This window comes from Falco rusticolus, chromosome 11 (assembly GCF_015220075.1).
Source record: "Falco rusticolus isolate bFalRus1 chromosome 11, bFalRus1.pri, whole genome shotgun sequence".
NCBI classification, from domain to species: Eukaryota; Metazoa; Chordata; class Aves; order Falconiformes; family Falconidae; genus Falco; species Falco rusticolus.
The window spans coordinates 458,960-484,514 of record NC_051197.1 but is presented as its reverse complement, the minus strand read 5'-3'; the positions used below and the strand labels follow the sequence as shown (position 1 = coordinate 484,514).

The window sequence follows — 25,555 nt, the reverse complement described above, 5'->3', positions numbered from 1 at the left end:
GTATCTCTTCTTCACAAGTTTGCCTTCCATTTTGCATTCTATGTACTTACTACAAAGTCTCCCCCAGGAAACTGAGCTCCATTCAAGCTTTTCCAAAGTTTGAAAGAAAAGGTTATATCTCCAGGCGTCATTACAGCATAATAATGAATTTTGATCCATTGTTACAGTTCTGTCACAATAAATGGATTTTACTGAGCCCTTTTAGAGAACTCAGAAATGTTAGCTCTCCTGTACATTCTGAACTATAACCATGCTGCCTCTTCACTGAGTGCATGTTTACTTCTCTTAGTAGTGACTGAGTACTGCCTGCCTCTGCTTTTGTAATGATTGTTTTAGAATCACCAGTTCAGAAAGGCACACATCCCACCAAAGCCAGTGTGCTTCAGCCTCCTTTTCAGGTCATTTATAAGACCTGCCACCATGCCTTGCACCCTGCTTCTGCTGGGGAACCCTCAACCAAGCATCCCGATCTGGCTGACAAAGGGAGTTTGGGGGATGCCAGGTTTTGGGGCAAGGGGAGGGCACAGCAGAGGAAAGCATCCCTTGTACGTACCTTTGACTTCAGGTCCCCGCTCCATAGCACTGATTTGGCTGTAGCAGGCTTCTCATGCTCTCTGCTGTTCCCAGTGCCACCAGCTTTCCCTGGCAATCACCGCTCTTGTGAGCTGCACCTGGCCGGGTGCCCAGGAGGGAGAACACTGCCTTGTGTCACACTGAGATTTGAGAGGGTGACCCAGCTCCAGGACAGCATGGGTGGGAGTCCTGGCTGGAGCATCCTTCAAGCTAGGAGGTTTTCTTTAGAGTGTTTCCTTTTAAAAAACAAAACCAACCCCCCAAAAAATGGCAGAAAGACCCAACCATGAAGTACCTGCATCTTCATGCCAAGCACAGGCTCCTCTCGTCAGCCATCTTCCCTTTGCTGTGCCTCCCTACATGAACAGGGGTATGTAAACACCCATTAAATGCTGCCTTCCAGGTTTGGTCACAGCTACATGTTTACCTGGAATAAAAATCAGTGAAACAGTCAGAAAAGTAGAAAGGGTTAAAGAGTAGCACTCCCATTCCCTACAGCCACACAAGGAAGCAGCCTGTGTTTGCCAGCTGGCATATGAACCCCAGGATCAGACATGGGAGCAGGCAGGAGGGAAAGGAAGAGAGGGGAGCTCAAGAGATAGCATCCTGACTGGAGGAAAATACAGTCCTGTGATGGATGGTGGGAAAGCAAAGAGCTGCACTGGAAATGTGGCAGAATCTCCCCACAGGTGTAAACTGGCATGACTTTCTCTGTCTCTGCATTGAGGCTGCTGGAAATGACACATGCCCATGGCACTGTGTCTGATCTAAGCATTTTGCTGACAGGGCAGAGCATGTTGAACACAGCGTTGTACCAAGACACACATAGCCCCAGCGCTGGCCTGTCTCCCACAGGGAAAGCAACATCTGTCTGCATCTGCCCAGAGAGGCACTCACGGAGGGCTTCCTGAACCTCTCTGCTAAGGTGTCCCCTGTTCAGTCACATTCTTGGTCTCGAGTCCTGAACACAGCTTAGAAACCATCACTGGGCTTAGGCCTTACGTCAGCATTTTGAGAAATTACATTTCTGTTTTATAGCAGACCTGGTTTTGTATTTCTGTACACAGAAGAGAGAGCAGGGCATCATAGCAAGGATTTTAAGTCAGGATGTGTTGTGTTAAAACTATTACATCTTCATTTCTACACCTGAATGAGCACCACAGTTAGGAGAGGTGTTGAAAACCTCAGTTTGCAGGGAGTTCAGTGGGACTCCTGTACACAAGTCAGGACAGGTACTGGCTCGTGATTTATTTAGCCTTTTTTCCATGCTACACACAGTCTGCCCACATCTGATTCAGAAACACTGCTCAGGGCTTGAAAGGGTAGCACAGAAATGTTTTTAACTGTTTTGAGAGCCAGACTCTTTAATTATGAAAGCTAGTCTGCTCACATATACACGCTTTTGCAGAAAGATGTCAATGTTAGAAGAAAAGCACTCTGGACACTGATGAAATCAGTAAGTCCTGTGGCTCACATCAGACATTGGTATAGAGCAGTATCCCCTGGAATCAATACCCATTGCAGGATACAGCCATTTATAATTTTGCGCTGATGTTGCAATGATCCACTGCAAGGTTAAGAATAAAGGATCTCAGAAGCTGTAAATAGAGTGAAGTGAATCAGATCACCTTTTAGTCTTAACTGGTAGCTATCCTTACTTGAAAACTATTACCCTTATTTTTTGCAATTTACTGACCTCAAACTGTGGTTTGCCAAACACTCATATCTTAGAATTCAGCTTCTTTTCTAAAAAACCTTCAATTTGAGCGTCATACTGAACAAGACATGAACCTGAAATAATTCCGAAGACTGGAAAACAAACTTCAATTCAAAGTAGCCTGTTTCTACACAGCCAGGAATGAAAGCACCTGATTTTTTCCATATGGGGCACGTTTTTCAAACACCATGCTTAGTCACTTGTTCATCCTGGTCTGCAAATAATAAAACCAAACAGAATCATTTTAGTCATCGCTCGGCTTAGGACTGTGAGACATTACATGAGTCAACAAACCCAGTCTACTGCTGTTAGAGGCAACCATTTCAGAGTGTGGCGTGTATGATGTGGGCTGTAGCTTTGGTTGACTAGTGCATACATATCTGCTGGAACACCACTATGTATTCAAGACTTTAAGGAACAGATGATCCTTTCATATCTTACCTTCTTCACTTTAAAAGTTGAAAGTGCCCTAGATCTACCAACATCTATCGACTGACCTCTTATCATAGGATTATGGTATGATTACGATCAGATTATGAAATTATTTTTATAGGACATTTAGTCTCTTAATGTAAAGTAGGTGCCTTCCAAAACCACTGTGTTCTCTCCCTTTAGACAAGCTTTGCATATTTTGTCCTAGTGACAACAGTGTAGGTGCTCACCTTAGTTTTTCACCATTGTAAACCCTAATTCCAATTTGATGTCACATTGTCTTGTACGGTTTATGTTCCTAACTCCTTAGTGACTTCACTTTTATTTTATTGAATGAATGTTACATGTTTCTGTTCAGCTTTCCAAATTATAAACAGCTCTGTCAGACCTTGTGAACGAGTTGCACCATGAGTTTTCCCAAGCAAAAGTAGGTGGATGGTGAGTGAAAATACTGCAGTCCTAAGAATGCAACCGTCTTTCTTTATGGTGCATAAGAAAACTATGGTTATGGATTATCTCAAGCAGCAGTGTACAGACTGCACCAAGATTGTCTTACACTCAATGTATCCTCTCCATTCTGAGAAAGACCTCTGAAATCACTGGCCTGGAAAAATTCTAGCCTGCAGAACTGAGAGAGATGCTGTTTCCTTCTTGTTGGTTAGCTACCTTCTGCAAAAGTGCTCATCATGTTTGCTACGCCAGCATGAAAAGAAGGGTCTTTCTATAGCTGGTTCTGAGCATGAGTAGCTAAAATTCATTTGGAACACTTCAGTTCTGATAACTATATGCTGTCAAATGTGTCAGCATTGTAGTAAAGTGACACATCATTTTGTGTACTCAGTATAGTGTGAAGAAGAGGAGCAGAAAATAAGTGCATTCAAAAGGCCTTTATGGATCCAGAGAAGCAAAAGTCCATATATGTATAAATAGGCATATAGGTGTTTGCTCAATGCTTGGGGAATTAATTAATTCCCTTAGCAAATCCCTGTATAGTTGGTAACATCAAGAGCTGCTTGCGTGCTGAAAGATTAGAGGTGCCACTGGAAAGCTACAGTTAATAAAATCATGGAACAGTTAAGTTGGGAGGGTCCTCCAAGATCATCTAGTCCAAAACCTTCCCTAGATTTGGACTGACATCAAAACGAAGTGCCTATATGAAATCTAGTAATAGAATACAAAGCTGGCTTCAAACCTTATCTCTGGCAGAATATTTCATAGGGCAAAACCTACCAGCAGATTAGACTGAGCCCCTTGTAAAACACAGAAGAGAAGGCATTTTGGACTGGATTCAGTTTTGGTCATTTTGATTGACAGAGCTTCAATTCTTTGCTTCTCTATCCCTCCCCGAAGTACTGCAGAAGAGGAAGGACTGCTGCCAACAGCTTTAATGTCAAGTTCCACAGTCCAATCAAAAGCCATGAAATAGGGAACGATATTAGGAGAAAGACAGATTTTCAAGGTTAAGGTCTTGAAGATTCACTAAGCCGTATTTGCAGTATCACAGTGCTGGTAAAACCATTAGCGTCTTCTAAACAATGACGGAATGTGTCTGGTTTTGAGAGGTGTAACCAAGAATGTCAAAGAAACACATTTGATTTAATGCTCTCGCCATTCACTAGAGATTAAAAGACTGTGACAGGGGAAAAGAGATCTCTCCTTTTCTTCCATCTTTCTTACTCCTTTTTTGGTCCATTAAAGATTGAGCACATAGAAACCAAAAATATTTTGAAAAGGATGCATACCTGATAAAGCCTATTGCTACCAAATGGCTTAGTTCCACAACATATTGACAAGCACAAGAAACATGCAAAACTATCTTAATTTGTAGTGCTATGTAAGATAACAGAGTCCTCAAAAAGAAAGTATTATCTACTCCCAACATTTCCCATGCTTTCTGTTTGATCTTTTTCTCTATACTTTTGGCAAAGTAAATATAATTTGAATTACCTCTCCAGAATTAACATGTGCGTTTAAGTTAAAACAAGTCTTGCCAAAAGGTGTAATTGATTGATATCATAAAGATCACAGTGAAAGAAAGTTCAGAGAAAATACATTTTTATAAATTGTGCATTGCATCCCCCTCTAGCGACCAGTCTGCATATAAACCTTGGTAGGACTGACTGAAAACTTCCCATCTGAAGTATTTTCTATCAGAGAAGTTATGGGTTTGTTGTGTTTTCAATAAGGCATGAAGTTCATGGAAATTCTGCCTCGGAATTACCAAAATTTTCCTTTTTACATGCAGTTGTTTGATAGTCGAAGAAGGCATGCTCCTAGGATTTACCTTAATTCATAATGTAGGCCAGTTTAGGAGATAAATTCAGAACAAACTTCAGTAAGTTATTTAGCTACTTACAGGGGGGGAAATGTAATTTTCTTTGCTCAGCACATTGTGAGATGTCTGCTTTCCATCTTAATTTGGCACAAAATCAAAAGTTGCAATCTTGAAAATTTCCAGAAATACCTGGGATTATTTCCCAACCCAGTCTACTAAATGAGTTTATTTCCAAGACCTTTGAGGCTTAATTTTTCTTGGGACATTAACCTAGTCTCTGTATATTACCAATTTTCTGCAAATGCCTCCATCCCGGTGTCCTTTTGCTAATAATTCTAACATTTATCGATGTGCATCTTATCCAAGTGGGTGGCAGAAAATCAGCAAGAAGTCCTTGAGCTATTGTCAGTCTTGCACTGTTGTGTTCTTCTCAGGTAGTTGTGTTGAGATAATGAGGTTTAAAAAGATGATACAAAACATCTGGAGTATTTATAAAATAGGTGTAAGTAGGAGATCGTGTGAAAGTCTGTGTATGTGTTCTGCATGAGCTGTTTAGACTTTCCAGCCACTGTCAATTAGAGGAATTTTGGTTTGTGGATCATTGTGGTGACATGTCAGTTGCAGATTTATTATGAGTTACAAATGGAATGCATGTGCCCAGCTAAAAGCCTTCCAGAGAGGGCTACACATTAGTAGTGTAGGTTACGCCACATAACTGTTTGGAAGATTATGCCAGTACAAACAGCCTTTTGGCTCCTTCAACATCAGAGCAAAGTAACTGTCTTGCCAGTGAGGAACACATCTTCTTTTTCCAAAACATATGATCTGGTTCAGGCACAATTCTTGCATCAGAGCAAGAATTTGGAGGAGTTGAATGTCCTGCGTTACATTGGACTTCAGATCAGATAAATGCTGTAGGTTATTGCAGAATTGTTTCCTGTCATCTTTTTCCTACATCCTCATGCATTCTTGTTTTAAATGCCACACTGTTATTTGTCTTCTGTCATTTCTCTTGGTGAGTTTATTCTTGAGAAAAACCCTGAGTCAGAGTAAATAATTACCATTATTTAGTTGCATTTGATTAATTAAAATTATCGGTACTTCTGTGGTTCTGAAGATATATATTAACATTGATTATGCCACCATCATGACCACCAGATATATTTATGTATATCACACACAGGCAGGCCAGGAGAACAAATAAGAAGAGGAAGGGTTTGGTTTTTTTAACTTTTGTTCATGTGGGCAAATCACAGCTCGGCCCAGATTTACATCTGCTACTCAGATACAAACAGCTGAAAGAGGAATAGCAATGCACTAATTGTTTTCTACCACCAAAAGTAGCTATTTGAAGCTTCGAAATAAAATTCTGTGTTGGTTATTAAGTGCTACATCAAGCTGGTTTGCCAGAGATTTGTACTCTGGCAAACAAGCCCCTCTGGGCTCATTTGGGAAAGCGGCAAATGGGCTGCAATTTGCCCCTTAGATCTGAGCTTAAAAACAAGCAGAAACACTGCCAAGAATTACCCTGCCCTACTGCTGACCTTCAAAAGTTAACAGATATGCAGCCAAAGCAAGATGTGGCTGTGCTGAAAGACACAATCCTCTCTTCCAGATCTCATTAGTGGTCAGGTTTCTTGGCTGGGGCAAGGCTGCAGAGGAGACAGCAGGATGAGTGAGCAGTGGTGGGGACTGTATTGCTGGTTGAAGCAGAGTCAGCAGTGCAAAGATTATCAAGACAAATAGTCCCCCAGCTAAAAAAGAAAACAGAATTCCCACTTTGGCCAATCATGTTTCTGTATTGTCGTGTTTCTTTTCTTAATTTTTCAGAAAACTAATGCTTAGCAAATATTGTTTCACTGGTGAGTGGTACATAAAACTCTCTGGAATAATGGCACAGGATGCCCCTTCTGCAGTTTGCTCTAACAGTGAGCAGTGTTTGCTGCAGACTCCCTAGACTTCTTCGCTCAAACCAGAGCAACGCATATTACTGCCCTTCAGAGCTGCGCAGCTCCATCCCCATGTATCAAACACCCTGGAAACCAATGCAGAAGGAGGGTTGTGCTGTTGCAGCCTCTTGAATGCACTGTGAGAGATGGGTTCATGCTGCCTCTCTGTTCTGTCAGCCTGGGATCATCTCCAGCAGTGAGGTACAGTGCTTGCAGGTGCAAGCAGTGCAGCTTTGCACCACCCAAAATGAACTGCACCAAACCCCATCTGTCCCTTTGCCCGCCCGACACTCCTTCTTCATTCAGGCAGGAGCCCACCAGGACCTCGAGACGTGGAACTGGGGGTGTGGGGACAGCTACTGGCAGCTGAGGATTCACCACCTTAATCCAGGGTGCACTGACTCACGGTAACATTACCTGAATGTCTGATTGCTTCGAGGGAAAGAAAGAAGTATATGAAAGTACATGTCCTCAACAGAAGTACTCCAGACCTGCTAAGCACTCAGTTCTCCTTCCCTGATTACTTTGCTTTTATATATTTATCTGTTTCTGTGATTGGCTTTATTCATGACCTTACAGAGCTTTTGAAAGGAGTCTGCTTGTGAGCCAAATGCCTTTAAGCCACTTGGCTCGTGCTAGAAAGCTGAGGGCAGCGCTCCAGCACAGCTGGGAGCCACCCAACCCAGCACTTTGGGAGCCTGAAGGCAAAGGCAGAATGGCCCCCACACGCCCACAGCAGCCCCGAGGTCGCCGCAGGGAAGAGGAGGATGCGACAGCACCTCTGCCGCTCGCTCGCTGCAGGGAGTTATGGCCAAGGGCAAGCCCTGCAGCTGGTCAGAAGTTGTGAAGGTCAGTGTTTGTTGTTCCTCCTGTGAAAAGCAGTGTGGAACTGGGTCCACTCTCTCCTGTAAATGTGATCTTAAAAAACGATGCAGCCGGGAGCAGAGTGCTGTCTGTTCTGCCACGTGGTTATAGAAAATCATCCATGCAATCCTCACACGTTTCTTGAAATAGTGAGAGATGAGGTATACTATAGAGATAAAGATGATATAAAAACCTGACATTCACTTTGAAACTGATTCAAATTTCAGTTATCATTTGCTGCTTCTCTAAAGAAAAAAATCTCATTTCTGTTTTTTCAGTTTGGTGGATTTTTCTTAATGAAATTGCAAAATGATAACTAAGAGCTGAGGCAGAGCTGGAAAGGTTGTTTAATTTGTTATAAACTGAAGTTGTGTGCTTAATTTGATGGCTATCTGTTTACTTTCAAACTATGGGGTATGGCAGAGACAAGAGATTACAGCAGTTTAGGTTCCTGGCAATATGCTTTTAGTAAGTATTAAGGAATAAGATATCTCTGAACAAGAGTTTCACCATGTCCTTTTTGGAGGGAAGTAAGTTCCAGCTGCCCTGTAGCTCTGAATCTTTTCCTATGCAACATCCATCAGGGAAACAGAACCAAGAGCTTGGAAGTCACTTGATTAAGTATCTATAGTACATTGAGCTTAAGGGAGAATAGTGTCATCTTCTTTCAGAGTTAGACATCATCATTATCAAATTAAAAGAAAACTTTATTCTCAAAGAACAGATAATTCAGCAGTGCCTGGGCAGGCAGCAAATCCAAAGTGTCCCCGGTTTATGCTATGGACTGTATATATGAGTATCTTTACGACACTGTTTCTAACTTGAATGCAGCCTACAGGGTCTCAGAAGCTCTGCTCTTAAATGTGGATAAAATTCAGCCCAACTCTGTTTTTCCTCCTTTGACAGAGCTGATGTTTGTGCTACACATGCTGACACACTTGCTTCCTCCAAAGCCCTTCCTCTTGACAGGGTTCTCAACCTCAGAAATCCAGAGTACCTTTCTGTAGGCAGTGGCCATCCAACTGCCAGGTGATGCTGGAGAAGTGAGGTTCTTGAGCCACGAGTTTCAATCAAGGTGTAATAATTGCAGTGACTTTAGAGGAGCCCTTGTTTTAAGCTCTGTATGTTGGTCTGAGGAAGAAATTCTTCCATCCTCATCAAAAACGTAAGTTGCGTAGTCATTGTAAATGCCAGCCACCTTGGACCACAGCTCATATATCCACCTCCTCGCTGCATGGGTTGGAATGGTGTCACAGCTCTATATGCTGATATTCTCCAACTTTCAATGTATGTATAGAGACCCGTTGATCCTGGGACTGGTTCCAAGTCCCCTGGTACATTAAATGAACTGAAGTCTCCCTGAAAATGCCAAATACATAGGGGTGGGGTTTCCTACCATAAGTTCCTACACAGACAGAATTTCTTCTTATTTCCATTCTGCTTAAGCAGTCATGGAGGTTCACCCTTAGTAGTTCCTTTTCAAACATGAGTTTCCAAGTCAGCAGAAGGCATTTCCAAATGCCAGCCCCATGTGAAACATTCCTGAGCTAGTCGCAGGTGAGCTGGTGCAGCTGTACCAAACACATACCCATACTCCTGCATGAGAATACCACAACCCTGAGCTAAAAACGCTGGTATGTTGTCATGGCAGTCTGCCCGTAAGACTTATCCCTGCCCCTAAGGAGGGCTAATTCATTCAGGTTGAGCATTTCTTCAGAGCAGATACTCTGCTTGCAAGGCTGGGAACTTCTGTCTTGTTCACTTGTATTTGATCTGCTCTAAATCTCAGAATTCAGGAGCTGATACTTTTCTCACTTCTATCATCTAGTCTTTTATCTGTCCAGTCCAAGTGCAAGAATAAAGTGCCCCCAAATGAGAATTCATTGTTTTCCAAGAGGAATGTTACTTTTTTCTCTGATTTGAAGCTGTCAAGATGAAAATGTGTAATAAATTGCCATTTGATTTTCTTCTAATCTGAGAATGTTCCTTTTCACAGTTTCAGTGTTACAAATACTCTGGTTTGGTTTGGTTTGGTTTGGTTTGGTTTGGTTTGGTTTGGTTTGCAGCTCTCTGGCCTACCTGCTCACAAGATGGCACTTTTACAAAATGGATAAGAAATATTTCTGGGTTTATGTAAAAATCTTTTTGTAGTTGCTTTGTTCATACATGGAAGCTTGTTGTTTTTAAAATACTCTTAATTGATAGAAAGGATGCATACATAGGGTTGGATTTCCTCCCAGTCATTATCCATATCCCTCACTGTCTTTGAACAAATAATACGTAAATAAAGCTGAATTTTCTTCACATTACCTTCAATAAATGGGTTTAAACCACCACAAAAATCCCATAGTTCACCTCTTTCATTCTAGTAGTTTTAGGACAAATACAGCAGATTTAACTTTAAGCCTCCAAATATCTCTGCTGACAATCTAAGGTAAAGTTCTGGTTATCCAGTCCTTTACATTCCCTGAGGCTTGCAGTTGCTATGGTTTCAGAGATTTCACAGGAATCAAAACACTTTGATAGGTGTCAGTACAAGTAATTATCTTTGATAAATGATTTCTCTGATCTGTAGATGTCCTGACAGAGATTGCCCCATAGATGTGCTGACCAAACAAGAATTGTCCCACATTTATTCATTTCTTCCTAACTCCAGAAACTGTCTGGGGCAAAGATGAAAAATTTATATTGAAATTAAAATTAACATATACATCTAACATAACTATCACATCTTCCTGGGGTTTCTTGCTGTCTGCAGTTCAGTTAGAAGATGTGAACACGAGCCTCACCCCGGCTGCAGTACACCTGAAATCCATGGTGCAGAGGCAGTTCTAGCTGTAGCACCAGAGTCGGCGTGAGCAGAAGCAGGGAACAGACAGGTCAGCTCTGCAGCCCTCGCACTGTAACTCCAGTGTTTCCCGCAAGCATTGGGCTGCACAGTGTTCCTGTCTACCAAATCCTGCTTGGTTAAACCACAGCTCTGGCTGCAGTCCTAAGCAGCATGAGCTCTGAGCAGCACGGGCTCTGCGCTCCGCAGGGCACCAGCCATCGCCCCAAACCCTTCCTTGCTACTGGTCACAGTTGCAGCCACCAGCCTGCAGGGATGCTAACTTCATTGCGTGAACCACTTTGCCTAGGGAGCTTTGGAAGGAGATGCCACCAAGAGGTTCCACTACCACAGTCAGAATGCACTGTAATTTTTGCAAGTGTAGTTTTTAAGGATAAATGCAAATTGTGGTCCTTTTGATGTCCAGTAATGAACAGTACTTTGTGCTTGCAGTTATGCCCATCAAACAATGACAAGGAATATGCATTTCATGGAGGGTAAGTTGAAACAGTAAAAAATCACTAAGTGCTCCTGACTTACTAAGCAGATGGAAATCTGGCACTTTACCTGAGACTTGGTTCCGGTCCGGAATAACTCAGCACACATCAGCAGTCGTGCTCTGCTAGCTCTCAAAGGCGTTAGAAAATGGGACACTGTAGAAGTGGAATGCGCATGGAGGGCAGGACTGAAATCTTACCTCTGGGGACAAATCTCCATTAGTGAAGCAGGGAGAAGCTTTCCTCCTTGACACTGAGATAAGTTACAGGATGAATTATCTGTCTTCTTTTCATAAACAAATGGAGATTTTTCAAGAAATAAAGTACCTTTGTCTCATGAAAGTAACATTTGCATTATTAAGTGTGGTTATTAAATTGAATAAAGCTTACCATTTTATCATCTCTTTTTTTTTTTCCCCCCAGCTTAATGGATTTCTTATGGCTTCTAGTGATCCATTCTATATGAACTTTTCAGATCTGTTCGTTCCCTTCTATACTTCAACAGAAATTAGGAATTACCACTATGAATTTACACTTATGTAAGCCTTAAAAAAGAAAAGAATCAGTCCACATAATTTTATTTAAAGGCTTCCACTGTGTTTATATTCAAATATTTTTCAATTCATCACTGAGATGCAGTGCACATATTGAATAAAGCTGTTATACTTGATCTATAAATAATGACAGAAATTGTTTTGCTCTAGTATTGATTAAAAACTGACATTCACATTTATGAAGCTGTTGGGTTTGCCTTCTCAGAGTTAATGCCTACTTTATAAAAATAAATAAGAGATGTAGCTAAAAGTGGTTTATCTACAGAATGTATCTGCTTAAGCAGGTGATTTGAACTCAAAAGTTTAGCTATGAACCAAACCCTAAAATTTTCACCATCTTTAAGACACTATTAAACAATTACCTATAACAATATTTTTTTCCCCTAGTCACAATATTCTCCTGTATGAGGATGGTCATGCAGTTGTTGCTGATTTTGGAGGTAAGGAGTTTTTATGGAACATTGATAAATTAACCTCAGATTCTCTAAAACTAAACACATCCTGGCTAAGAAAATGCTGAGGAGGTTGCTCTTCATTTTGTTATTATGAGAAGACACAAAAGGCTTTTCAGGTTGAGAGTACCCCTATTTTTTGTCTCATCCTAGCTTAGCAGGTGCTGTGGAGTACCCCACTGTTTTTTTGAGAGGAAGCACAGATGGTATATATAAAGAAATTCTTTACCATGAGGGTGGCAAGGTGCTGGCCCAGGCTGCCCGGAGCAGCTGTGGGTGCCCCATCCCTGGCAGGGCTCAAGGCCAGGCTGGACGGGGCTTAGTGAAAGATGTCCCTGCCCGCAGCAGGGGGTTGGACTAGGTGGTCTTTGAAGATCCCTTCCAACCCAAACCATTCTTTGATTCTGTGATTCTGATAGCGAGATGGATGCATCTCAGTTTGAGTAAGTTCTAGCGGTAGGTTAGAGGAAGAAGCTGAGTGATAATGCCTGTAATAGATGTGCCCTCCTTTTCCATAGCAAGTGCTCAGGATCCAAGGATGGTGTTAATGTGCAAGTCTGCCTGCAGGCAGCCAAGCCCCATGGCAATAGGCCAGGTTTATTTCATTTTAGTTAAAAGAGCAGAATGTAGCTTGTTATTTCAGTTATGGACCTTAGTAACTTTGTGTTCAAAACTAGACTACGCTATACTTCTATGAATCTGTATTTCATGCATTTTCTTGGTGTTTATCAGTCAGGCTCCATGGGAACACATTTTTGATGGTGCCAGGTGGAGTTCAGGGAGCTGGGTTTGACCTGACTCCTCAGGAACTACTTGGCTTAAGACACAGCCATGGTCACTGCAGTATCACCACAGATGTGATCAGTAGAGATGCATGAACGCCAGCTTAATATAGGAGGAAGGTGGTGGCAGCATGACCATATCTGTAAGGGACCCAGGGCTGAAGACCTGCTAAAGCAGAAAGAGCACAAGGCTTGGACCCCATGGGAATAGCTATGTCTTGTCTGCGGCGTTCTTGATGATATTTGTATTCACGCAGATGCACACTTAAGTGTATTTTTCTGGTATGTCAAAGGCATTTCAGTCCTGCCTGGGGACTTACCTATGTATCACAAAATGTAGCATATACCACCCTCACTATATTCATGCAGAGACATTAGATAAAACTGACAGGCTTCTGTGGGACTGCATTTTAATACAGGGCTCAGTGACTGACTGTTGTAAATCTAGATACAGTTGTATGAACCAGTACAAATAACCATGAGGTCACGAATTCTGAGCTGGATCCTTGCTGCTGTAAACTGCTATTAATGTCAGTGGAGCTTTGTAGATCTATGCCAGTGCTGAATTTGACATGCAGGTTTCAGAAGCCTCGTTGTCTGTACACAGCCTTGTTGAAAAACAGCTATCACAGTTCTCCTGGACTCTGAAAACCTGAGAGTTATTTAAAGAAATAAAAAATATGACACTTTTTCCCTCAAGACTTTCATATAATAAAGTGGGTATCTATTGGCTTCACCGTAATTATTTTTTTTGTTCTGTGTGTTTCAGAATCTAGATTTTTGCAGTCCCTGGATGAAGACAATATGACAAAACAACCTGGGGTTTGTTTCTTGTTTTGTTCCACATAATTAATATGAACATACAGGCAAACGTAGTTTAGAGGAAATGACATCTGAAATATTTTTGTTGGAAAAGATGAACTGGTAAAGTATTTTATCTCTCAATATTTCTTTGTGGCTTGTTTTTTGTTGGGTTCTTTTTCCCCTTTAATCCTCTTTAATAGCAGAGACAAGTGAATATGTAATATCTGCAGCAGAAAATAATGCTTATAAGGTTGGTTTTGGAGCTCTATTTTCACCAAATCCTTAGTAAAATGTTGGGGTTTAATCCATCCTGCCCTACTCATGTACACATGTTGCTGGCAGGTGGTTCCTATTTCTAATAGGGAATTAGGTTTTTACACCAATTTTCTTTCAGAGTTCTTTTCTCCATTGCAAGTCTATGGCTTACAGCCAGCCAGCTTTACAAGACAGTATTGTTGTTTTCATAAGTTTTAGTCCAGATGCATTCTGTGCGTCACTCCATGGTCATGAAAGGTTGCATCATCATAATGATCAATTGTGGAGTAGCATGAGTGATGCTAAAACCAGCATTTGCAATCATCTTTTTAACAAATTGTAATATGCACTCCCTGTGTGAGGAGTGAATACTGCTGCTGCAGACCTGGGTCCTCCAGGGTCTGATAATGTCACACTGAGAAGGGCTGTCATGTAAAGAATGTAGATTAAGATACTGAGGTGCAAGGAATCTGCAAAAATACCCTGAACTCATCACTCCAGTGAGAGGCTGGTTCCTTGTGAAGCAGCCTCAGAACTGGGTTTCTGCAGAAAGCAGTGAGATCCCAAGAGAGGAGGCACCAACCCAATGAGTTGTCATCAGTTTTTCCATCTAGCCACTGGAGCAGTACTTAGTTGGTACCATATGGCATGCTTGGACCTTATGATTTGGTCTCCAGACTTTGAGGCTGGGTGTTCTCCTTTTATTCTATCACTATGCTCATGTTTAAAGCCTGATCAGTCTGGCTTTATGGGGTTGAGGCAGCTACCATACTAATGCTGTTATGTATAATGCGCAGTAATATGTTACTTGGATTTTGCAAGCTAGGTGAAATTTTTTCTGGCAAATTTGCCAGTTATTTTATGGAGCAATGGAGGCAAGGAACTAAGAAAAGAAGGGAAAACAAGCATACAAATACAGGAAAAAATGCATATATGAGGAAGAAAACATTGATAATGTATTATTGATGTTTCCTGATGCACAGAACCTACGCTGGATGGCCCCTGAGGTGTTCACCCAGTGTACAAGGTACACCATAAAAGCCGATGTTTTCAGCTATGCTTTGTGCCTCTGGGAGCTGTTAACAGGTGAAATTCCATTTGCTCACCTGAAACCAGGTAAGATGCTCAATGAATTAATATTTAAATTTCTCTGAACTAGAGAAGTAGCTACACGGTGTAATATTAACCAATAGTTTACTGGCTTGTTATTGCGTGCTAAGATTATGCATTCAGTGAAAAGCATAGAACTACCCCACTATAATCGTATATATTACTTGTAATAAATCTACATAACTTACAATTCCTTGTACAGTTCTAGGGTTATGAACAACTCACTCTAACTGTAGGCCTTTTGTCTCATGTTTGTGCTGGGATTGTAAATCCATTCCTTGATAAATCTCCTCCTTGAGCCTATTCTTGTGTAGGTTAAGAAAGCACCTGAAAACAGTGGTACCTGATTTTTCTGACAGCAAATCAACCTTTCCAGGACACAGTTTTCACTCCCTGAGATTTTGGCACCTGGTTGTCTGCCAGCAGTTGTTAGAGGCCGAGAGTGCCGTGGGATGGGGAAGAGCCAGCGCAGGTCATGAGGGAGGTTTTGGACACCCATGCCACCAGACACCAGCTGCTGCAGCCCGCCGTCCCATGGTTGGGGTGGATCTGTGGCCATACTGGTGCTGCGCAGCCCTCTCCGCGCAGGAGGAGGCCTGTAGCGACCTTACTGAGACATTTCACTCCAACAACCAAAATAGGGGGATTTTTTGTTGTGTTTTAGCTGCGTTTGGGGTGCAGAGGGAACAGCTGCTGCAGGAAGGGATGCACAAAGCTTTTCAGGTGGATTTCAAATAGATTTTCTGATGTTTAGAGAAAGCATGGCCTATGGAAGCATTTTGACCTTGAAAAAGGTGAATTTCTCTTAGTTTGTACAAATGTTTATGCCCAAGCAGATTGTAAATATTGGTAACAATATATAGTCCTTTGGTGCTCATGCAGCTGTGTGTCTGCTTCTATCTGTAGGTCTAATTCTGTTTCTTAGGTAACGACCAATACGCTATTCTCCTATTCAGTCGATTGCTTTAAAAATTGCTCAAATACTGAATGAAATTGGATGTATTTTTCTTATTAGGCCATTACTCTTAACTTTTGAAAGTCATTTTTGATACATGCAGAGTCTTACTTATTAATTCCTTCCTTGATCAGTTTTTTTTGTTTCTGTTCATTAAATATTCACTTTTCTGATATTTTGATATTATACCTCTATTAAATTCCTTCGGATGCCTTTGCGATGTTCAGAAGGTCAGCCTCTCGCATGCAGAAGGCAGCTGCCATGAATATCATTGGCAATTAGTGTGCCAGCTTTGCGTATGACCTTCTACACTGTATTAGCTGATTTTCATATCTCTTTATTTCTAACTGCTAAAGTGATGCAGAAGCCAAACATCTGACTCAGTTCCACTTCAGGCTCTAGAAATAATGTTTCAGTTCTGAATCACTTTTGTGTTTCTGTTCCTTTTCCATTGGTATTTTTTTCATGGCCATTTAACTGAAGGTCAAACCCTATGTTCTTGGGTGCAGTTCTAGTACACAGTCATCCATAGTGTCACAACCTTCTGTAAGGTTACCATTTCTAACATTAATCTCAGTTAATTTGGAATTAACTTTCTACTCTGTTCAAATTGTAGTCTGGTCTGGATAGGACTAGAAGACTCGAGAGGAGTTAAAGCTCACTGGGAACATCATAAGTGAAATAAAAGGCAAAAGGCAAGGAATACTGTTTCTTGCCACAATTCTTTTTTTTTTCTTTTCTTTTCTTTTCCTTTTTTTTTTTTTTTTACTGGATTGCATCAACTGAATGATAAGGTCCTTTTATCCTGACTTCCATGGGCTTGCTGGCTTTTCATTTCTGTAGGTTTACAGAGAAGTATTTTCTGTCCCTTCTTTCTTTGCTGAGACACTCTGTCTAGGGAAGGGCTCTTTCCTTGTCCTTCACTGTAGTGATGAGTTCTTCCTCATCTCCAGGTCACCAACAGTTTGTTTGAATCCTGTTAGAAAACACATTTTCCAAAGACCATGTTGGTGCCCACAAACATGGGAATGCAGTTTTCCAAAATGCTCAGTTTTGATCTGGGTCTGTTCTCCTTCAACTGAGCCCATCTAGTACCTAATTCTGGTCCTCTCAATGGCCTAAGTAAGTGTAATTTTCCCCTTTCCATGGATAAGGAAACTGAGACTTTTTACAGGGTCAGAAAGCAGGTGATTTTTCAGTCATGGTTTACAACTAGTTCCTCATCTCTGTGGTACTGTTCTGCTTGTGAAAGACACAGTTATGCATGAGGAAAGATACTGAATGTGCACATCTGAGTTAGATATATATATATATATATATATTCTGCAAAATGCAGCTTTGAGGGTGTTTTATGTTTTATAGTCTATATAAAATTCCCACATTTAAGATACATGTTCAGGTAATGACTATTCAGTTAAATACAAATCCCATATTTTTTCTCAAAGTATGTATTTCAAGGTGAAGGATTTTCTTTGTGAAAAACATGGATGTTATCCGCAAAAACTAATTATGCATCACTTTTTTTCTGGCTTATAGTTACCTTTGTGTAGGCTTAGAGGTCCAGGAAGCCATTCTGGTGATGTTCATTGAAATAATTAGGTGTTGAAAGGAATATATGATTATAAAATTTGATTATAACAAAAACTAGATGTTACCCATTGAAATAAAAGTAGTTGCCCCGTTAAAAGCAGTTCCATGTTCTCTGCTGAATCTAGTACAGTATCCAATTACATAAGGGTATGCTTTATACTGAATAAGATATCCATTCTTCGGGTTTCTATTTGATGAATATGAATAAACATCTTTAGAGGTATTGAATCAATGTCACTGCTTAATTTATCAAATAGAACATCTACTAAAACAGGTGTGTTCCCCAATTAAATCACTTCATCATTAAGTCAAGCATAATGCTTGTCGAGGTGCACATCACGCAGTCTTGCAGAACCAAAGCCTGCAACATAACTTCTGGTTAGTAAGGAAACCTACTGAATGTGCTCAACAGTCACCTGTAAAATGGACACGGTGAAAAAAACATAAATAATGATGGTTCTGAGAAGTAACTGGAGAATGCAAAAGTGAGTATTTATTAAATATAGAGATTACTTCTTTGCTGAGGTTTTCACATTCTGGGAGTTTGCATATACTTCAAACATAGCAATGGGGCAACAGCTGATAGTCAATCGTGTCATTATCAGATCATTACATTGTTAGGGCCCAGGCTACGCTGCAAATGCCTTTCAGGTCTGTAGCCAGTCAGGAAACAGTCAGGATTCACATGCAGGCTGAGGCTGCATGAGCATAAATACATGTGCACAGAAGGCACAAGAGCTGTATTCCAACAACACTGCATCACCTCGGCAGGACTGTGCTTAGGTAAGCCAACAGAGAGTGGCTTTGCAAAGCAGCACATGTGGGCGATGTGTTTGATCTTTGTTGTTGCTGTTTTCCTTTGGGGATTTTGTGGCTGGGAAGCAGGCTCTTCTGCAGATGCGTTGACATTTGTTGCCCACTTCCTTGAGCGGTAGTCGAGGTGATTGGGTCTGTCACCAAATTACAAACCCATGAATGGTTCCCAGGCTGATCCCATCCTGTTTTCCTGAGAGCCATGGCTCAGTTCTCTACTTGTGTGTTATGTGCCTTTTGTATATGTTTGCACAAGGCATGACTGCAAAGGCATCCCTCTGTGCTCTGGGCACAGTCTGCACATGGAAGTAAAGTTGGCAGTTACCTGGTATACAGTCTTCCATTTAAAAGTTGTTTTGGAAGGCCCAGGTGGCAAGAGGACACCCTCTGATACCTGAACATCCTCTTCCTTGGCCCTTTTCCAGAAGGCATTAAATTCAGACCTGTAAAACTGTCTGCACATAAGCTTTGGGTAGTGTTTTGGAGGGGAACACAAAGATATAGGTGTCTGGAAATTGCAGGTGTGAAACTAGATTCAGGAACTGAACCACTGCCTCCTACATAGCAAAAAAAAAAAAATATGTAAAGATGGCACTTGCACAAGGAAATGGCATGTTACAATTATAAATATACATATGTCCAATACAGGAGGATGTTGATTAACGTTCTCAGTTGTTCCCCTGATCTATAAGCAAGAAATAGGTCTGAAATAGTATTTTCATAGGTAGGTGGTCATTGATTCCTCCCATAGTTTATAGCTGCTCTGACCCAGAAGAAAGGCAGGATCTGACCAACCAGTCAAACCGTAAAATACTCAGGCTATCACATAGTACAACTGGAAAGCATCACTAAGTTCAGAGTTTTGGGATGACCCAAACTTTTTTTTTTTCCTCATTTTTGTGAAGGATGTATTCTTGTCATTTAATTCAGCCATTCTAAAGTACATTTTAACAGATATTTTTTACCTGAAGGAAAAACCTAATGATGGTGACAGGAGAGTCCGAATGACAGTGACACAAACAAACTTTGTAAAGTATTACAAAAGTACACAGAGGCACACAGTTTGCCTTTTCTTTTTCTAATCCTGACCCTGTTAAACTGATGGAATAAATCCTATTAACTTTGGTAAGGTGAGATCTTGCCAGTAGGTAATACGTCACTTACATTACCTTTGGCAGAAAAAAAATGGAGCATTTTTCATTGCTGTCTTAATCGGATTTGCATTTGCCCTCTTTTCATAGTGTCTGCTAGGCAAAAGAGGAATCCGGTAGTACCTGAGCCACGCCTTCAAAACCTTGTTAGGCTGGAATCCAAATTAGGCAAACTGTTTGCCCTTCCTGTCTACATATAGTTACAATATCACAGGATTTATCTGATATTAACGTTCTGAAACATCATTATGCAGACAAAACCTGCAATGAGGACAGACAATGGCTGACATTAACCTATTCTTACGAGGAGTGCTGTGACGAGAACGGGATATGGTTAAAACAATCAGACCATTCCTATTACAATCTCATGGTTGCAATTTTACAGTTCCCTGCATATCCCATATACTCTGATCACATCGTTTTAAAGTGTTGGGCAAAGGATTTTACTTAGGTTTTGATATTAGTTCAGAACACATCTGCTTTGACTTTAAAAAAATCTTACTGAAAGGAACGAGAGGGATTAACTCTCATTTGTATTTAGAGTCACTAAATGTGTACACCTAATTAGGAATACATTTTGGCAATTTTGTCTCAGTCAGTAGTGGCTTTTTATAGTAGTGGCATTTATAAAAAGGCACTCACTAGCTTTTTACTACAGAAACACTTAGAATTAATTTTTGTCTTAGACTGTAACAGAGCTAGCCTTGGGTTATTGTAAGAGATCTGAGTCTGTTACCAATTTATCTGCAACTGGAGTTTACCTGTCATGCTGTCTTAATAATGAAGATAACAAATTTTTTAGAGTGAGTTGAAGGTTAACTCATATTTTTTCCCCCAAAGGCTTTTTTTTTTTTTTCGTAATAGCCTTTAAGCTAAATTAGTCGTCTCTACCCATGCTTAGTCTTAACAGCAGCGCGTTTCCGTTCAGGGTTATGGCCTGCCTTAGCTATCTTTACAGACAGCAAGGATTGAAAAGCATCTTTTCAGCTACGAGTCTTTAGGGGTTTGGTGGTTCAGCATTTCTGTGCCTGCTGGGGTGTATTTCAGTAGCAAATAGGCTGTGTTTTCCTGGGAACGTGTGTGATTGCTAGTGCTAACAGGTTTCTGTCGGGCTGTTCGCTTGCAGCGGCGGCGGCGGCAGACATGGCCTACCACCACATCCGCCCACCCATCGGGTACTCCATCCCCAAGCCCATCTCTGCCCTGCTGATGAGGGGCTGGAACGCCTGTCCCGAGGTGAGTGCCCCAGCCTCCTGCAGCTGCAAAGGCAGCAGGAAAACGGGTATTTCTGCTTTGGCCACCAACTTTCTGTCTGACTTCACACGGCTTTTCCAAAAGCCCTGGTTTCTGAGGCAGGTGTCACTGCAGGAAGCCCCAAGACAGATAACGGTGTATGCCAAAAAATGCAGAAGAGCTGGTGAATTGAGGAAGAAAGTAAATTAACATTTAGCTGTTCAACCGCGTGTTATTTATGTAACTTTGATTTTGACTGTTACTGAGTGAGTAGAAACTTACTGCTCAGACTTCTGTAGGTATTTTCTATGGATTATTGATTTTTTTTCTACAATGAAAAATAAAATCTGTACCATCACAAAGAGGAGCTAAGCATACACCCTGGAAGTGTATAAACCTCTGTGTACTTTTATACCATGTCCTGAGGCTATTCCCTGATACAGTAATAGGATAAAAGCACAGGAGGTGTGTAGAAGGCAGAATGACCTGAAGACAATCAGAAATGCTCTCACTGCTGTTTCTGGCACATTGCTGCAGTCCCTGTTCCTGGAACAGCTGGGGGTAGGACACAGTCGCATGGTTTGGGTTGGAAGGGGCCTTCAAGACCACCCAGTCCCACCCCCCCGCCCCGGGCAGGGGCACCTTCTAACAGCGCAGGCTGCTCCCAGCCCCATCCAGCCTGGCCTTGGTCAATCAGAAGTTATGAGAAATCCTGTTCCTGAGAGAAATAGGGATCAGTTTGGGGCCTCTTTCTTCTTCATGGCAGCTGTTCTCAGTTCATAATACCCAAATCTTCTCAGTGGTTTGTGGGTTTCTTTCCTAAGCTGCTTTAAGACAAACTCTGCTTACTGGTCTTGTGTATGTGCATTCCATGAAAAACCACTTACATATATTTACTCATCACAGTGGTTTTTTGCTTTTAAAGCAATATATGTTTTTCCTCTCAAACACAGAGTAGATAAGACCAATAAGGACACATTGCCTGGTCCAAGACACAAGTCCTCCTAACGTAATCTTTTAGTGATAAATTTTCAGACCCACAGACTTGGAAGTTAAGGAAATAGTTAATACTATTTTGGATCTGCTCAGAATTCGTCCTCTGTTAAAATTTAGTTTCCTAGCAGCAGCTCTAGCTAACAGCTTAGAGAGCATGCAGTGTCTGGTTATGGGATTGCCACCCAGCAATCTTAAAGGCAGCCTACCAGGCTGTGAGTGGAAGGGCCCCTGTCCTGGAGAGAGCCCAGCATCAGTCCTGCCACTAAGAAGGTGTACCTGAAAAGGTACCTGTGCTTTACGACGGGAGGAAGACCAGAAAACTGCGCAAGCAATATGAATTTAAGATAGAATTTAATAGATGCAGGTATAAAAAAAGATTTTGTACTTTCCATCAAGCAAACAGTAATAATCCAAGCACAGAAATGTTTTAAGTACTGCAGCTTGTACGTTACAGAGAGCAGATGTGGTTTTGAGAACTGTAAATATAAATCTTTACATTAAAGTAATTTAATACTATATGTTCCAGCTCATAAGCACCACAGGCTGCTCTGGTCAGCGAACTTTTCGTGGTTTATCTTCCTCTCACTTTTATTTCATGTTGTTCTGTTTGGCTCTGACACCACCAGATGTGATTACCAAAACTACTATTCAGTTGGGTAAAATTTCTTGAGCCGAAATACCTTTACTTTTTCAAATATTTTAATCAAAAACTATTTTATGGTTTTGGATTTGCTGAAATTTCCCACCACAATGATGCTAATAACTTCCAGAAAAACTTGAGCAGTTTGTCTGTAGAATTGAAGAAAGAAAATGAGCACTGTTGTGAAGGTTTTTTCCTCACTTTCTTTTACCTCCAAAGGTGATGCATTAGCATATTCCACAGATGGTGGGTACAATATAGCTTTTGCAGTGCAGTTTTCAGTTTCATTCATTTTGCAAAGAATTAAAGGCACCTCATTTTCTGCCTCAAAGCTACTGACTCCTGATCCTGGTAATAAAGCCTCTTCACGTTCTTCCAGTGGCATTTCAGCTTCTTTGAGTTCCTGGCTGTCTTGATAATGTTGATTGTTTTTAAGGTCTGGCAAATCCTAAGTTTTCTGTATGCACAGCACTGTTACTTTGAAGACTGGTATTACCACCCAATAATGCATTTCCATTTTCTGTAGGACTAAGGATGCTGGCTGTACTAGGTGGTGTAACTTGGCACTTTTTTTTATGGTGTTGGTATGTTTTGCTCTTCACATTATCCAAAATTTGTAGCACGTTTTCTGTTTTGGTATCTGAGATTATTTGTGTGTCTGAAAAATAATGTTTTCAACTTCAGCTCATTTTCATTAAGCGCCATTGTGTTTCCTCTTTTCTCTAGTTTTATTCAGTCACCTCCAGTGTTATCAGTCCTATTCAGGTTGTCTGCAATATCGATTTCTTCTTTGTACTTCTAGTAAACTGCCGGTTAACCAGAATACTCAACTATAAACATGGCAACTCTTAACAGTGTTCATTTGTGTTGTTGTACCGTTCTTTGCAGAAACCTGGGCCACAGCAGCTGAATTGCAGGATTCAGAACAGGCAGGCCTCCTGGTGAATGTTTTCACGTGCTTCCCAAATCCTTGACGTTTCTAATACAGTTACATTTTTGCTTTGGATTTTGCGTTACTGCATTTGGCTGAAGTATTGTGCTGTATTTTTAAAAAACTAGTCCTATTCTCTACCCAGTTCAATGCTAGGATTTTTTTTCTTCTGAGTTCTTTACCACTCCCGTCTCGTTAGTGAGACCTGAAGAAGAAAATGCATTTCTTTCCTGTTTTTTAAATATCTGTGCACGTGTAATCCTGTGGCTTCCCTCACATCATCTTCATTTCCCTCTGTGGGAAATAAATTCTGCAATTCAGAGTTGAAAATAGGAGAGAGACTTCTTACTGTCTCAGGGGATGAAGACAGAGGTAAGGTTTTTGTTTTCTTTAGGACTTCTGCCTTTGGACCCTTCATCCTTCTTGTGTCAGAGAGACTGTGGGGAGGATGTTTAACATCCACTACCAAGACACTGCAAACTTGACAATTTTCTAACATCTAACACGATTTGTTACAATAACTGCACTTCCTGTGGTTTTGCTCCCAGGTGATAGCTGCTTATCACAACATGCAGAGCAACACTTTTGGGGTAAATCTTTTTCTTAATGGGTATTAGTGTGCTTACTCGTGATTGCACAAGATCTGCTTTATTTTTATTTCTCTTGATTTTTATTTCTGCTTTCATCAGTCGTATATTCAAAACCACTGACAGATTTCTCATGTTTTCATTCATCAATTCCTTGTGCTGGTGACTGATTTTTTTTCCTATTCCAGCTGTTCACTACAGGCCAGTCCACCTGGTTGGATTCTAATCCTGGATGCAAATTAAATTTTGTAGTCAACAAGTCATGGCCCCTTATTTTCATTTTACTTTTCCATTTGGCTTCATCTTCTGTCACCCAGTGTTGACTTCCAGGAAGATCCTGAGTGGAGACTGTTTACTTTTCCCATTTGTTATTTCTGAACTTCTGTGTCTCCCAGTTTCACAAGTAACCATTTTGGGTTTGATGCCAATGTTTTGGGATCGCTTTTCCTGTGATCCTGTCTCACAGGAGCCAGTTGCCCATCCCCTTTGCTAGCTTAGGTACATAAAAGCTGCTGTTTCTTGGCATTCGTTATTATTGTTATACCAATTAAATAACTGTTTATTTATAAGCTGTGATGCTTATATAAGTAGTGCAAAAAAGCCTCTCTAGTTGCAGCGTAGCATCAACAACTTCACATTTTAACCCAGGAAGGATAAGATGCTATCACTTTAGGGCACTATGGAGACAACACTCTCATGTTACAGCCGCATTGTATAATGTCCAATAAAACTGGTTTGAATTTTAAAACCTTTCCTGCAATACAGAGACACCAACATCACCAGGAGCCAGGACTGGGGGTGAGGTGGGTACAGGAGTGCAGCGTTTTAATCCCATTGCTGCCCAGGGCATAGAGGACTGTGTAAGGATGCGTCATGATTCTGCTGACTCATAATGGCTCTCATTATGACCATGAAAGTCTTAGATGTTCTCAGGCCATCCTGGACAAAGGTACTGCATAGGGAAACCTGTGAAGATTCAAGGTCATGAGAAAGTTTTGGCTAAAACTATGTGCTTTTTTTAGTTTATTTATATCAAATAATGAAGTTTGATCCATGAGGTGGCCTGAATAGAGGACAGATAAACAATGTCAGAGCAGGTACTGTTCTGTCTTCCGTATAGTTCCTTTGGCATCTGTATTTGGGAGGGTTGGGTTGGGGGTTTTTTTCTCTGTAACTTTTTCCTACTTGCAGCGGCCCGCAGTGGTGGGGTGATAGATTGGACCAACCTGGTATGGTCTTCAGAAAGAAAGGAAATGACATAAAGGGCAACATTTTCAGAAAGTTCTGTGCCTCACCATGAAAAAAAAGATTGGGGAGTATAATCTGATTGAAGGGACTTGGACTCATAAGCACTTAATTATTAATAGCTTGGACTCATTAAGTTTGTAAAAAAACCTCTAGTCTGCAGCTGGATGGAGCTGGGCATTTACATACATTTTTTTAAAAATCTCATTGTAAATATTAAGGATGTGTTTGATGAGATACTGCTGCGTAAGTGCTTTTGGAAGTGCAGCTGTCATGGCAAATGAGTGGCCACTTGTGACTCAGACAGGGCGTAGGGCTGGGTG

The 25,555-nt window shown here is 41.1% G+C and overlaps 1 protein-coding gene across 1 annotated transcript in view; it reads left to right on the top strand.

Annotated features, from left to right (window-relative positions):
* LOC119155556 (serine/threonine-protein kinase TNNI3K) overlaps positions 1-25,555 on the top strand; it is a 106,851-nt gene that overhangs the window by 57,693 nt on the left and 23,603 nt on the right. Inside the window, exons 20-23 of the mRNA XM_037404372.1 lie at positions 12,076-12,128; positions 13,692-13,744; positions 14,965-15,097; positions 20,727-20,836. Of these exons, the coding sequence (XP_037260269.1) occupies positions 12,076-12,128; positions 13,692-13,744; positions 14,965-15,097; positions 20,727-20,836 (349 nt within the window). The remainder of the gene's footprint in view (positions 1-12,075; positions 12,129-13,691; positions 13,745-14,964; positions 15,098-20,726; positions 20,837-25,555) is intronic.